The sequence below is a fragment of the Siphateles boraxobius genome, unplaced genomic scaffold (genome assembly GCF_051911475.1).
Source record: "Siphateles boraxobius isolate OS27281-9 unplaced genomic scaffold, OSU_SipBor_1 25, whole genome shotgun sequence".
Classification (NCBI taxonomy): Eukaryota; Metazoa; Chordata; class Actinopteri; order Cypriniformes; family Leuciscidae; genus Siphateles; species Siphateles boraxobius.
Genome location: NW_027508866.1, coordinates 8097708 through 8111088, shown reverse-complemented (window position 1 = coordinate 8111088; position 13381 = coordinate 8097708). Strand labels below are relative to the sequence as shown.

General features: G+C 37.1%; 1 protein-coding gene across 2 annotated transcripts in view; it reads right to left on the bottom strand.

The window, feature by feature from the left end:
* Nucleotides 1–13381, bottom strand: part of uvrag (UV radiation resistance associated gene) — a 128279-nt gene that overhangs the window by 111416 nt on the left and 3482 nt on the right. For both annotated transcript variants that reach the window (XM_077242387.1, XM_077242388.1), the window contains exons 2-4: nucleotides 7461–7578; nucleotides 6363–6397; nucleotides 3–164 (exon numbers count right to left, since the gene is read on the bottom strand). In XM_077242387.1, coding sequence (XP_077098502.1) covers nucleotides 3–164; nucleotides 6363–6397; nucleotides 7461–7578 — 315 coding nt within the window. The remainder of the gene's footprint in view (nucleotides 1–2; nucleotides 165–6362; nucleotides 6398–7460; nucleotides 7579–13381) is intronic.

Genomic DNA, 13381 nt, shown 5'->3' with positions numbered 1-13381 from the left:
ACCTGTTGTCCTGTGTATCTTAGCCCATCTAGGTTGACCTTCCATTCAATAAGCAGTTGGTATTGTTCTTCCCTCCCACCCCATATTCTCACCACAAAACACGACACAGACATGTCCAAGAGGTCCGGCAGCATAGCAAAATCTAAGCTCCGCCATGTCGGGTTCTGAAAAATATACAAGCAAAAAATTATGAACCGGGTTTATAGCCAGCTGCTTTAAAATGCATTTATTTTTACAATTTTCAGAGCGTTGAGCTTTGTAGCCAATCACAGACATATCTGTTAAGCGTGTGAACGCAATGGCCAGTCAGACATGTTTAATTAGACAGAATCTGCTCAAATCGCGAATCCTTCCATTATAACCAACAAAGATGTCAATAAAAGATTCATTGCAGAGTTTTCGCAAGAGCGCAGCTGTGTGTACCTCACGTTGCAATGTAAATAAAGTGTGTGCGTGCGGATAGCCGTGTTCATTTTCGACCCTGTAGGATACTTTGTGACTCGAGTAACATCTCTGCTAGCAGATCTTGCCTGGGCCCTGGGCATTAATAAACTAATACAGCCAAAATGCAGCCAATATATGATCAAATAGACCAGCAATTAAGGCTGTTAGACATATCGATTTTATTAATAATGCATAAGTGTGGCCTATGAGTACAGTCAATGACGCAGAACGCCAAGCTTTCAAAGACTAACAGCAGAAACAGATTTGCAAAACTGTCCGGTCATGCAGTCTGGAGGCTAAAGAGGGTCTTTCTCCAAGAGGATGTGCAGCTGACAAAACTACCATCGCAGTGACTAGGTCAGCAGAAATAAATACAAAACACTTTAAACAGCCATCAACATGACCACCAGAGGGGCTGAAATGAAGGCTTGATTACATGAAAGGATGGAGGAAGGGTGTACAGGAAGGACAGGAACGCCATGCAGAAAGGAAGGGAAATGAAGAAACAAAAAAGGAGGCAGAGAGGGGCAAGAAGGTTAGAGGTTAAAGAAGAAAAGATTGTGTGTCTGACAAAACAGTACCAGATACATTTGAGCTCATTAAAATAGTCTTTGCAGAATTTGTAAGATGTTTAGCATGTTTGAATACACATATACGTTACACATACACACATATATATTCATATATGGATGGATGATATTCATTTATTCACAAAAGATGGCCCGGTTTAACAGACAGGGCTTAGTTTAAGCAACGACTAGGCCTTAGTTAAATTAGGATATTTAAGCAGCTTTTATAAAAATGCCCTTCACACACAAACTTTACTGGTGTGACAAAACAATGGCACTGACCTTTTTTAAGATATGTCATTGCAAGGTATTTTCAGGTAAAACAGCCCAAATATGTATTTTAGTCTGCGAATAGGCTTAAGCTTTGTCTGTGAAACTGTGTGTGTGTGTGTGTGTGTGTGTGTGTGTGTGTGTGTGTGTGTGTGTGTGTGTGTGTGTGTGTGTGTGTGTGTGTGTGTGTGTGTGTGTGTGTGTGTGTGTGTGTGTGTGTGTGTGTGTGTGTATTGACTTTGTATAAAAAAAGTACTGTGTATATATATATATATATATATATAGAGAGAGAGAGAGAGAGAGAGAGAGAGAGAGAGAGAGAGAAATACTTTTAGACTAAATAATAAAAAATGATTCAATATGACAATATTAGGTAATAAAAGCGATTTTTTTACCAAAAACACACATCACATTTTGAGTGATGATGATGCTAATGAATCAGTGATTCAGAGCTTCGAATCAATTCATCACGGTCAAAGATAGCGTGTGTCAATTTCTAAATAGGCTGTGTATGTGATTGTCAAACTGCTGTAATGACGATATAGATTTCTTTTTTGTTCTCGAATAACATTGAGAAGCAGAGAAAATAAACAAAATTGCAGACCACTCTCCATTATAGTACACTTACAAGATCTTGTAAATTAATAATAAACAACTGCATTCAATACAGCTCTGCCTACTCCATAAACCGAGAGAAAAGCACACCCAGAATAACACAAGAACAGCCCTCCAGCTATAAACTTGTCTTTGAGGGTGTGTCATCTCATGTGTAAACACTAATAAATACAGTATTCAAAGCCTACAATATTTCAAATCATCACTATTATCATCAAAACGTTTAATGTCAGACCATTACAGTCAGAATAGCGGAAAAGAACGGAGCCTTTAAACGTGTCTGTATAAATCACATTACTGACGATCATTTGCTTTTGGGTGTTGTGTTATTATTCTCTTCTCTCTTTAGCAGTTGCCATGCGTCAATGTTTTTCAACAGAATTACGGCCTCGGATATGGAAGTAAAATAATGTCAAATGTTTTTGAAATAAAAAGCCTGTTGAATTGCACTATTTGAAAAAAAATAGGCATTGCATTAACCATGCTTGCATTTTGTATATGCATTGTATTTTTAGGGCTTGCATTTTTATGGGCTGAAATTCAACATGGTTGAATATTTAAGCTGTGAATATTTCAATTAAAAAAATTTCAAACACATTTTCATTATTAAACATTCAATAATCCATATTCACCATTCATATTTCACTTCCAAAATATTCTAACTGTTTAAAAATACAACCTATAATATTCAACAGGCAATTTTCGGTCCATTTTATTTCGCTTTGCAAATTTGATTCCACAAATTCAGTGGTTCAAATTCGACAGTAAATTCAACATTGACGTCCAGGAACTGCAGGAAAAGCAGAAGATTGCCGAGCATACTCTCCATCTGCTGTTAGTCGACCTCACCATCAGATGGTGCAAAAGCGCTTGTTGTTGACGAAGACCAGCAAAATTAGAGCAAGACATTCATTCATAAAACTCATTTACAGCAAAGTAAGTTTATTTGTGATTATTATGACGGCTGTTTTTGTTAAATTCGGTGCCTTCACGGTTACTTTTCCTGTGTAGCCTACATGCATATTTCTCTACCGTGAACGAGATCATAATGTTATTCCCCGATGCGGATATACAGTACAGATCCAATGTTACATTTTTGAGGTTGACATATATTTCTCTTGGTTGTTTGGGTGCCTTAACTTTATATTGTGGCGATGTGCTGCATGCAGGCTATTAGGGTTTCCCTCAATACTTCAGGATTCCCCTGCTGGACATATACAACGCTTAACGTAGCTTAATGGACTAGTGATGTAAAAGTCCAAACTCTGCAGGCAAGCAGAAGAACTCAGAATAACGCGCACAGCTGAGCGTTTCCCAGTGATAGACTGGCATAAAGATGGCTTGATGTTGGACATTCGCACATTTAGGGACCGTCTCTGTCCGTAAGTGTACACGACTTTGGTATACACGTTTCTAACTTCAATAGCATTTGAATAGAACGACTTACAGTCATAAAACCAACTGTAAAGTGTTCATGTAGCGTCAGGCATAATGTGCACCCTTTGGATGTTTGATATTTATTCAAATAAATTTAAGTTTGCTATTGAAGTTAGAAACGTACATGCCAATATTGTGTGCAACTTTAGAGACGGTCCCTAAATGTGCGAATGTCAAGCCAATTTTACATTTAATCATTTAGCAGACGCTTTTATCCAAAGCGATTTACAGTTAAACTAACAATAAGAGGACAACAAAATGCAAGTGCTATATATATATATATATAGAGAGAGAGAGAGAGAGAGAGAGAGGGAGAGAGGGAGAGAGAGAGAGAGAATAGAATAGAAAGTGTTAGTATTAATTGATCAAGTGTTGATTATATGCCAGTAGCCTATATCACGAAACGCTCAGCATGAAACTTTGCGTGTAAAGTTTATAATCTGAGTCCATCTTCTTGCCTGTAGCCTATATAGTAGCCTACAGCCTACATCCCCAATAAGGTGCAAGATTGGTCTTTCATATCACTGTATGTGTTAAGCGTTTTGTCCCAACGGAAAGGGAATCCTTGAGTATGAGGTATTGAGGGAAACCGATTATAATCCTGTTCATGGTAGAGAAAGCTGATGAAATGTAGAATACACAGGGAAAGTAACAATGAAGTTATTGAATGAAACAAACACAGCTTTTGTGTGTTTATCATTTTTTCCGCATATACTGTCACAGATAATCGTTTCCATTTTATTAATAAATGTCTTCGTCAACAACAAGCGCTTTTGCACCATCTGATGTTGAGATCGACTAACAGCAGATGGAGAGTATGCTCGGCAATCTTCTGCTTTTCCTGCAGTTCCTGGACGTCAATGTTGAATTTACTGTCGAATTTGAACCACTGAATTTGTGGAAGCGAATTTGCAAAGCGAAATAAAATGGACCGAAAATTGCCTGTCGAATATTATAGGTTGTATTTTTAAACAGTTTGAATATTTTGGAAATTAAATATGAATGGTGAATATGGATTATTGAATTTTTAATAATAAAAATGTGTTTGAAATGTATTTAATTGAAATATTATTTACATGCTCCTCATGAAATGATTAACAAATTCATTGAAAAAGCCAAAACACAATGAACAGTGAGTAGGTGAAAGGGACAACACATTAGTCAAGAGAGAATATTTAATAGTAATAGAAGATCGTCACAAAATGAACAGTAATAAAATTGGTGATGGTAAATTGATCATATCATTTCTGCCTGTATTAACTTAGCACAAATCAAACATTGTGCAAGTAAAGTGCACACATTTACGTTACTACAAATAGAATTTCAATGGTAAGTATGTTAGCTGTTCTAATGTTATATGTTTTAGTCTTTAGTTTTATTATAATTTAATTCATCTTGACTGATAAAAACTTTGTACAACATGTTACATTCGATACAGAAAGAGAGAGTTAATGTACAGATGACTTAGCTTTAAAACTTTTCTGTAGCGCTTCTGTTTGATCTGTGGGAGTTGTCGATTTTGGGTCCGTAATATACGATGGATTCCGACTCTATTGAATAGTTTCACCATGTAAACAAGAGTGTGTTTGCACTTTTCCTTGTCACACACAACTTCCCTGCACTCACTGTTGTACATCCATGCCGCTATTTACGCATGGAGACGTCCGTACGCTGCTCACTTTAACGTCAATTAAAACCTTTTCTACTTTTCCTCTCTGGATCTTTGGGGAATCTATGAAATGCTAGTTGATTGGTTGTACACTGGTAGTTGTTGCAGTTGATGGCAGAACACTGTTTTCTTTGTTTCCAATTATTTCCAGACATTTTGCTGTACAGTTGTGCTAACGGTAAAACCGTTGATTCAGTCCAAAATGCGCCATCTAGCGATTGTTACCAAAACTGCAACGGAGTTTCGCCTCTTGTTACTTCTATACTCTTTCACCACGGTCATTAAACCGCTTTCCAATCGTCAGTGAAGGAAGCCACATCCGTTCTAGTGGCTCGGAGGCCTTCTTGGCAAACTAAAATAAGGAATTGTTTCAAAAGTAAATGGTTACCGGTGTGAGCCCAAAAAAAGTCAATTTAGCAAACCTGTTTTATATCATTAAATGACGCAGTGCTGCTGGGAGCTGTAGCTGAGCTGTAGCCTTTTTGTGTAGGTGAGAGGGTAGATTTGCCATATGTCTAAAGATGAAGTCCTGATGCTTTTGAGGACATTGCCTTTTTACATACACTGCCAGGTCTGCTCTAGGTCAGTCTTCTTTTAGCATGATTACAACTCTTATTATGATTAAATATGATGGCACCTGTTGTTGATGTCTGCAATAAAATGTATAGGTGAAGTGTGTAATTTCTGCACTACCAGCACCAAAAAATTATTATTTTCAAACAGGTTTCCCCATATACATCCCCATCTGCCACTGATTGGTCAAACAGAGAGTTACACGCCCAAACTCGCAACATTGGTTGAGCCACTGCTGCTGTTGTCAGACAGACTGTTTGTAACCACAAAGCCATAATCTTTAAAGTTATTTGTTAGCATTAAATAATTACATACCGCATCTTTAAGATCCAATTAATCCGTCAACCAATTCACTTTAAAATGTTCTATGGTAACCAGAATTTCTGCCAAAGGCATCCACTATTAATAAATAAGATAAAATGACAAAATAAATATGACAGAGATTCTGAAAGTGTTTTAAACTGTTCAAAGATCCCATATTTATTATGGTTTAACAGTAATAAATTAACTATGAAAGCTATTGCTACCATTGCTAATTTTTCAGAAGTCCCATAAGGCTTAACAGACATTAAGGACATTAGTGAATAAACCAAAAGACATTCACTTTTATTATCCTCCAGTAGATGAACATAAATCCAGAGACAATGCTGATATGCAACGCTATAACATGTTAAGTTACACGCTACTAAGCTATGATATGCTGTGCTCTGTCTACCATTTCACAAATTTTAAATAATAAGCAATAAATCGCATGACCAAACACCAATGAAAACAAAAGCACTCACCAATGAGTCTCGGATGACTTCACTCTTATAAAAATCTGGAAAAAGAAAAGAAGCAAGTTAGAAGTCATCCAAATGCTTTTAAATCCAGAGTGACTTACACACTAAAATTCAATAGTTTTTTTTTTAAAGCTTTTTTTTTTTACATTTACATTTACATTTATGCATTTGGCAGACGCTTTTATCAAAAGTGACTTACATTGCATTTAAGGTACACATTTTACATTTTGTCAGTTCTTGTTTTAAACTGTTCAAAGATCCCATATTTATTATGGTTTAACAGTAATAAATTAACTATGAAAGCTATTGCTACCATTGCTAATTTTTCAGCAGTCCCATAAGGCTTAAGAGACATTAAGGACATTAGTGAATAAACCAAAAGACATTCACTTTTATTATCCTCCAGTAGATGAACATAAATCCAGAGACAATGCTGATATGCAACGCAATATCATGTTGCATAAAAGAAATGAATACGTTTTTTTAAAAGAAATGAATACGTTTATTCAGCAAGGACACATTAATTTGAAAAAAGTTAATTTGACACATTAATCAAAAGTGACAGTAAAGACACTTGTAATGTTACAAAAGATTTCTATTTCAAATAAATGTTAAAAAAATAAATTCCACAAAAACTACAACCAGCCCAGCTTTTACTTTTACTACATTACTATCCATAAGGGAAGGAAAATGGTATTTTGTGAAAATGATTACTATATACAGGCCATTCATTTTAAAAGTGTTAAAATTCTCATTAGTTTAAAGCTGCTTTGCATAACTGCAAAATACACAGAAATAACCAAGTACACAAATAGTAGGTTGATGTCCCCTAAGGTGTGAAGAGAAACAACTTAGTTGCTATCAAAACATTGTACTGTTTATTTGAGCAGTCCGACCAGGCCAACTCAACCAATAGCGTGACTTTAGGGGTGGGGCCATCTCCTTGATATGGAAGACAGGGTGAATGCTTGGAAAAAACATTTGAAAACAGTCACTTTCTGTGATTTTGTTTGGTGTCACTTATGACACAGAAATTACGCACTGCAGCTTTAAGTACTAAATTAAGCAAACAGTCAGAGAGTACCAGCAAGCATCAGTCACCTCGTGATATCCGTTCTTCCTGGCAGAGATGAAGGCTGAAGTAAGTGTCAAGCAGAGGAGAGCCATTCTTGTTCACAATGTTACGGGCCGCTATGCTCCGCAAGTGACGTAAACGCCTCTGTTGGCACAAAGAGAGAAAGACATTTAGTGAGAAAGCCAATCAAATTTTTTTTAAAGATGCCTTTCAAATTCAATTTTATTTTTACTTTACTACTTTCATAAGCTGTACATCAACAGGCTTTCAGGAACACACTTTCATGTGATCAAACAGTAAAGATTTAATTTTTCAAAGTAATGCGTGTATGATGGTTTTTGAAAGCCTAAGCGGTAATTGGGAATACATCATGAAATATCTCAGATATTTCTCAAGATTTTTTCTGACTAGGATGATGTCATGTACTGGATCTTGAACGCGCTAAATTCTGAATGTTTTGCAGTTCTCCATTTTCCATCACAAGGAACTGACAGTGAACAGGAACAGACCAACACACAGGCACAAAACATCATTGTGAGTCTCTCGTCACGTCACTATAAATACAAGTCCTCCACCCTGACAGAAACATGGCATCACTGCTGCATATTGGGCACAAATCCACTGCTTTGAAGGAGTCAAGGGGACAAAAAGGAGTCGGTAGGCATGGAAAGGTTTACCATAAGAGTTTAGGTTAAAAAGAAGATAACAAGAAAGGGATGTTGCCTAAACAACTAGTCCACTAATTCTTACAGTAACTCTGTGGTGTAAATCAAGCTTTTATAAGGTTGTTTCTATGTCTATGTGGAGCTTTTAATGTGCTTTAAGATAAACCATGTACAAATTCATGAGTCAACACCATTGCTGAGTATTTTCTCTTTAAAACTGCAGTGAACCAAAGACAGTCTCAAAAACGCGGTTTGAAATCGCTGGTGTTTCTGACTTCACAAACTACCTTGTAACATAGCTGTCAACATTGAACATTGAAAATAAGGGAGATTTCCCGGAATCCATCCCCAAAATAAGGGATTTTTTTACACGATTCTTACCCACAAACTTTAAAAAAAAAGCACTAATCATTAACAATCTAAAGAGTTTATAACTACATATAGGCCTACATATGTGAGAGAGAGAAAGAGACAGTGTGTGTGTGTGTGTATGAGAGAGAGAGAGAAAGAGACAGTAGGTGTGTGTGTGTGAGAGAGAGAGAGAGAGAGAGAGAGAGGTAGAGAGAGACAGTGTGTGTGTGTGTGTGTGTGTGTGTGTGTGTGTGTGTGTGTGTGTGTGTGTGTGTGTGTGTGTGTGTGTGTGTGTGTGTGTGTGTGTGTGTGTGTGTGTGTGTGTGTGTGTGTGTGTGTGTGTGTGTGTGTGTGTGTGTGTTAGGGGTGTGACCGTAACCGTGAGACCGACGGTTATAGTTGAACACCGTCATTAGAACTCTATAACCGCCAAAATCGTGTTATTAAAATATTTGTTACATTTTTTATCATAGAGAATGTTTAAATAGGCCTACTAATATCAGCTTACGAGGGAAACGGAGGCGGAGTTAGTGGTGCTTCGGAAGTTCGGAGGCTGCTGCAGGAGATGATTTGGTAGATGTCTGTGCCCCTTTACACATCAGAGCGCACGCTGACACGGAGTTAGGGTTAAGCTTTGTTTATACCATGGTTTATACTCGACGCGTCCGCATGAGCGCGAAGGTGCGCGCGGCAAAAATGACCAGTTGGGTGCGCAAGACCACATTTCGCTTTGCTGTGTGCACGGCTTTTTTTGTAACAGCGATTGCGCCGCCGCATCCGAGGATGAACAACTTCAAGCCGAATCTGCCCGAGCTTGTACGTCTCACACAATCAGAGCGTAAAAATACGGGATATTTTACGGGAAAATACTAAAACGGGAAGACAGTGGGAAAAGAGCTAAAATACGTGAGAAACCCGGAAAAAACGGGAGGGTTGACAGCTATGCCTTGTAACCAGTGACGAGTGGGTCTTGGAGCTGGTGTGTGTGAGTGTAGGAGGGGCTAATTTGCATATTCATAGAACCACGTATACTAAATGAGACAAGGGTGTAGAGTTACATTCATTTTAAGGCATGACGAATTTTTTTTCCAAGGAACAAACTTTTAAATGTCATTTTGGTGATCAATTATGAGTTTTAAGAGAGTTTTAAAGGTGCCTTGTGTCATGTCCGCCAAAAAATCAATTCATACTCCACATTCCATACCAGATGGGGGCAGTATACCTCCAGAAAGTGAGTTGGGTCTTCTCTAGAGTAACAAACGAGAAACGGCATAGTCTCTATGCTCCGCCGCTACCTTCACAACGACCCTAGAGCCATAGCCGAAGCCGAGCCAACTCCTAATAGAGGACGTTTTGACTCCAGAGGAACGTTGGTTGATGTCAAGTGTAGGGCTGCAACAACTAATCGATAAAATCGATTATAATCGATTATGAAAATCGTTGTCAACGAATGTCATTATCGATTAGTTGGTCTGCTTACGTCACGGGGAGCGTTTACTGGTACGCACACACACGCAAGGTCTCTCTCCCTCAGGCGCTCTGCCGAGCGCGCGCTACACGGTTTGGAGCAGTCTCTGTCTCGCATGCGCGCTCTTGCTTGCGCGCTCTAGATTTCGGGAGTTTGAACTAATTCGCGGGCATCAGGGAGCCGCAATCAATATGCGGGAGACTCCCGGGACTTCCGGGATCTTGGGATGTCTGTATTTTGTCTCGAGCATCAGGTTGCGCAATCAGTTCGCTCGCAACGTAAGTGATGGATTAAAATAGCGCTACCGCAGAAATAGGTTAAATTGGTCTTTACAAAGCGAAGCACTAAATATAAAGGCAGTTAATAACAGCAGCAGTAAAATATTGTTTTTTAGTCACTGTACTCAGTGGTTTTCAGCGAATGCTTGTGCACTAATGCATAATTTCTCCTGTCCTTTACTCAAGCCTGTTAGCTTGCTGGGTAACGTTACCTCCATTCCGTTCTCTTTTTATAGCATTTGTCTACTAAGTTTTAATTGTTTTTCAAACGCGATCTACTGCGGCTCTACATTCACACAATTGTTTTCAGTCTTTCTATATTTATTTAATCAATTTATCCTTATATTATATTCTTTTATATATTATATATATAATATATATTATATTCTTTATCCTTATATTCCTTATATATAATTAATTTTAAATAAAAATTTAATGAATTATATATTTTAGATGTTTTTAGTTTGTTTTTAGTTCAGATATTCACATCTGAACAACATGTCTGTGTAAATTTGTTTTAACAAAAATTGTGTTAAAACATAATATGTTGGATATCATTTTTTTAACAATAATCATGTTTGTCAACTTGCCATCAGCAATTATCATTAAAAACAATGCAAATATTGATATTAGTAAAACTCAATGTGTGGCTTTTGCACTTTTTAAAGTACACTTTTACACATAAATACCCTGATTTACGGTTTTATTTAGTTATAATAAAAAAAAAATCTAATTTAATTTCTATCCGATTAATCGATTAATCGAAAAAATAATCGTCCGATTAATCGATTATCAAAATAATCGTTAGTTGCAGCCCTAGTCAAGTGATTTTTAAATATGACATCTTCAAGCTATTCTGCTTCACCTTTACCAGTGAATATGTTCATATTCGTTTTGTTCATATTACATTTTTATTGTTAGTTTGAATTACATTAATTTGACAGACAGCATTCGCTGATGTTGACCAAGCTACCGCCGTTCAGAGCTGCCAACTCTCACGAATTCACCGTTAGACACACACAATTGACACTTTTCACACGCTCTCACGCCACGCATCAATTTTGTCACGCACAGGAAAAAACGCAAAGCATAGAGGACACGGAGACCGACAGACTAGACAGAGCAGGTTAGTTATGATATATAAAAAATCTCAGCTCTCCGATTCTGTCAATTTTATTACGCAATTCAAACAATAAATACCGTTTTGGCGCTTGTAAATGTAACACGACAGATCCCTAGCGCACGTGAACCGATCATCTCTACAAGCTAATAGTAAAAAAACACGAACACTGTTGAAAGATACAGTAGGCTACAACTTACCAAAATGTATTCCTCATAGATAATATCGACCAATCATTTTTTTTAATCAGCGTACAGAGGTCAATAACAGCTGGAGAACAAATAAGTCAGATTTACCTCAGGAAAGCAATTTAATAAACATAATATAATTAGCTAATGTTACATTTTATCATCAGCTTGGTAGAGAAGGGCTCTGGTAGATAACAGGTGAAAAGCGGATCGGATCTGTGGGTAGAGCTAAATATCAAACACATAAGGTTCAAGTACGCCCACAAGCCGTGCGGGTTATTCGTGTATTGCAGTTTGGCTGGTGTTGCCCGCATACCGCCTCCCATGGCCGAAACTGGTATTATGACACCTGTCGGGCCGTGGCTAGTAATTTAGCATGCTAATTCAGGTTGATATCTCTGCAGCACTGTAACTTGTCATTTTTTTATGACATCATCGCCCTTATTTCTTCTCATTCTTTTGATGCGTGTAGCTCATTTTTTGGATATTTTTTCCTCAATTCTTACACATGGCACCTTTAAGAAGTCTTGAGTAATTTAACAGGTTTTGGGTTCACCGGATGAATGAACGTTTGCCAGGAGTTACAACTTGCCGCTAATGGTACAAAAAACACGGGTCAAAAACCTATAAGATTAATCAATTAATTAATTCTAATTTATTATACATATTTTCAATGCTAATATCTTAGAGAGCAGGGTGGCGGATGGCTGATACAAATGCGATACATGATATCACACTGTTTAATTTAAAGATAGTAAAAACAACACATGCATAGCAAATTTATTAGTTTTATTTATTTATTAACTAATTTATTAGTTATTCAAAGACTTGCAATAAATGCTTATTTAATGAATGCTGACGGTAGATCATAAAGTATTATAGCATTTGCCATTCTATAATAAAAGAAAAGCAAATGCTATAATACTTTTTCATTTACCATTTACTTTCTTTGTTTAACAGCTTTATCTAATAATTTATAAGACAGAACTGTTAAACAGAGATGGTAAACTAATGAAGACAGAGAATGGGAGCCTGGACGCTTAGGCACTGGCGCTTCAAAATAAAAATTATAATTCCAAAACATTGGCCAAACTGAAAAATTTATAAACTGAAAAAAATATATTGGTCAGATACATAGATACATGAAAAAACACAGCATTATTCTTTATATTTTAGAAAGGGATAATCATCATAATTGCAATTCTGTGGCTTTAAAAACCCTTGTGTAACGTACAGGGTGCTGTCAGCACAATAATTAAATACCTCTACTACAAAAAGAACAAAAAATAAATAAAGTTATGAATAAATAACAGATACGACAACCTTGTTATGATCCTAATCTACACAAAATGAGATGGAGAGAAAGTCCAGTTACTATTCACAAGGGCCAGATTTAAGGCACAGGGCCACAGCCGTTTCAATGAAACACTTAATCTGAGAGTTGAGCACACTAAAGTCTTCACCTGACCAGCTTTCATCACAACCAGCCACAAAGAATTTCCAGTGCTGACCGTGAGGCATTAAATGCTAAATCTAAGTCATGGGATGCCCCACAGGATTATTGAAGCTACAGGAACAACACCACACTTTGTTCAATTTTTCCCACATTTCTGTCTTGTTTCAGACAACAAAACACTGAGGAATATCCAGATTCGGTTTGTCCCAGACTCTGAAACGGAGAGGTTGAATGGTAAATTTTAGTAGGTTAAGGGGCTACTTAATTAGCACAGGAACAAACAAGCTAGCGTACGATCAACTTTCCCTTATTAGGCAGTTTTGCACTTTGCAGCCGTTTCAAACAGCTAAAATGAAACCGGAACAGCAAGTATGACTTCATTCTGAATTTGATAAATCATATCACATTGAACAAAAAAATG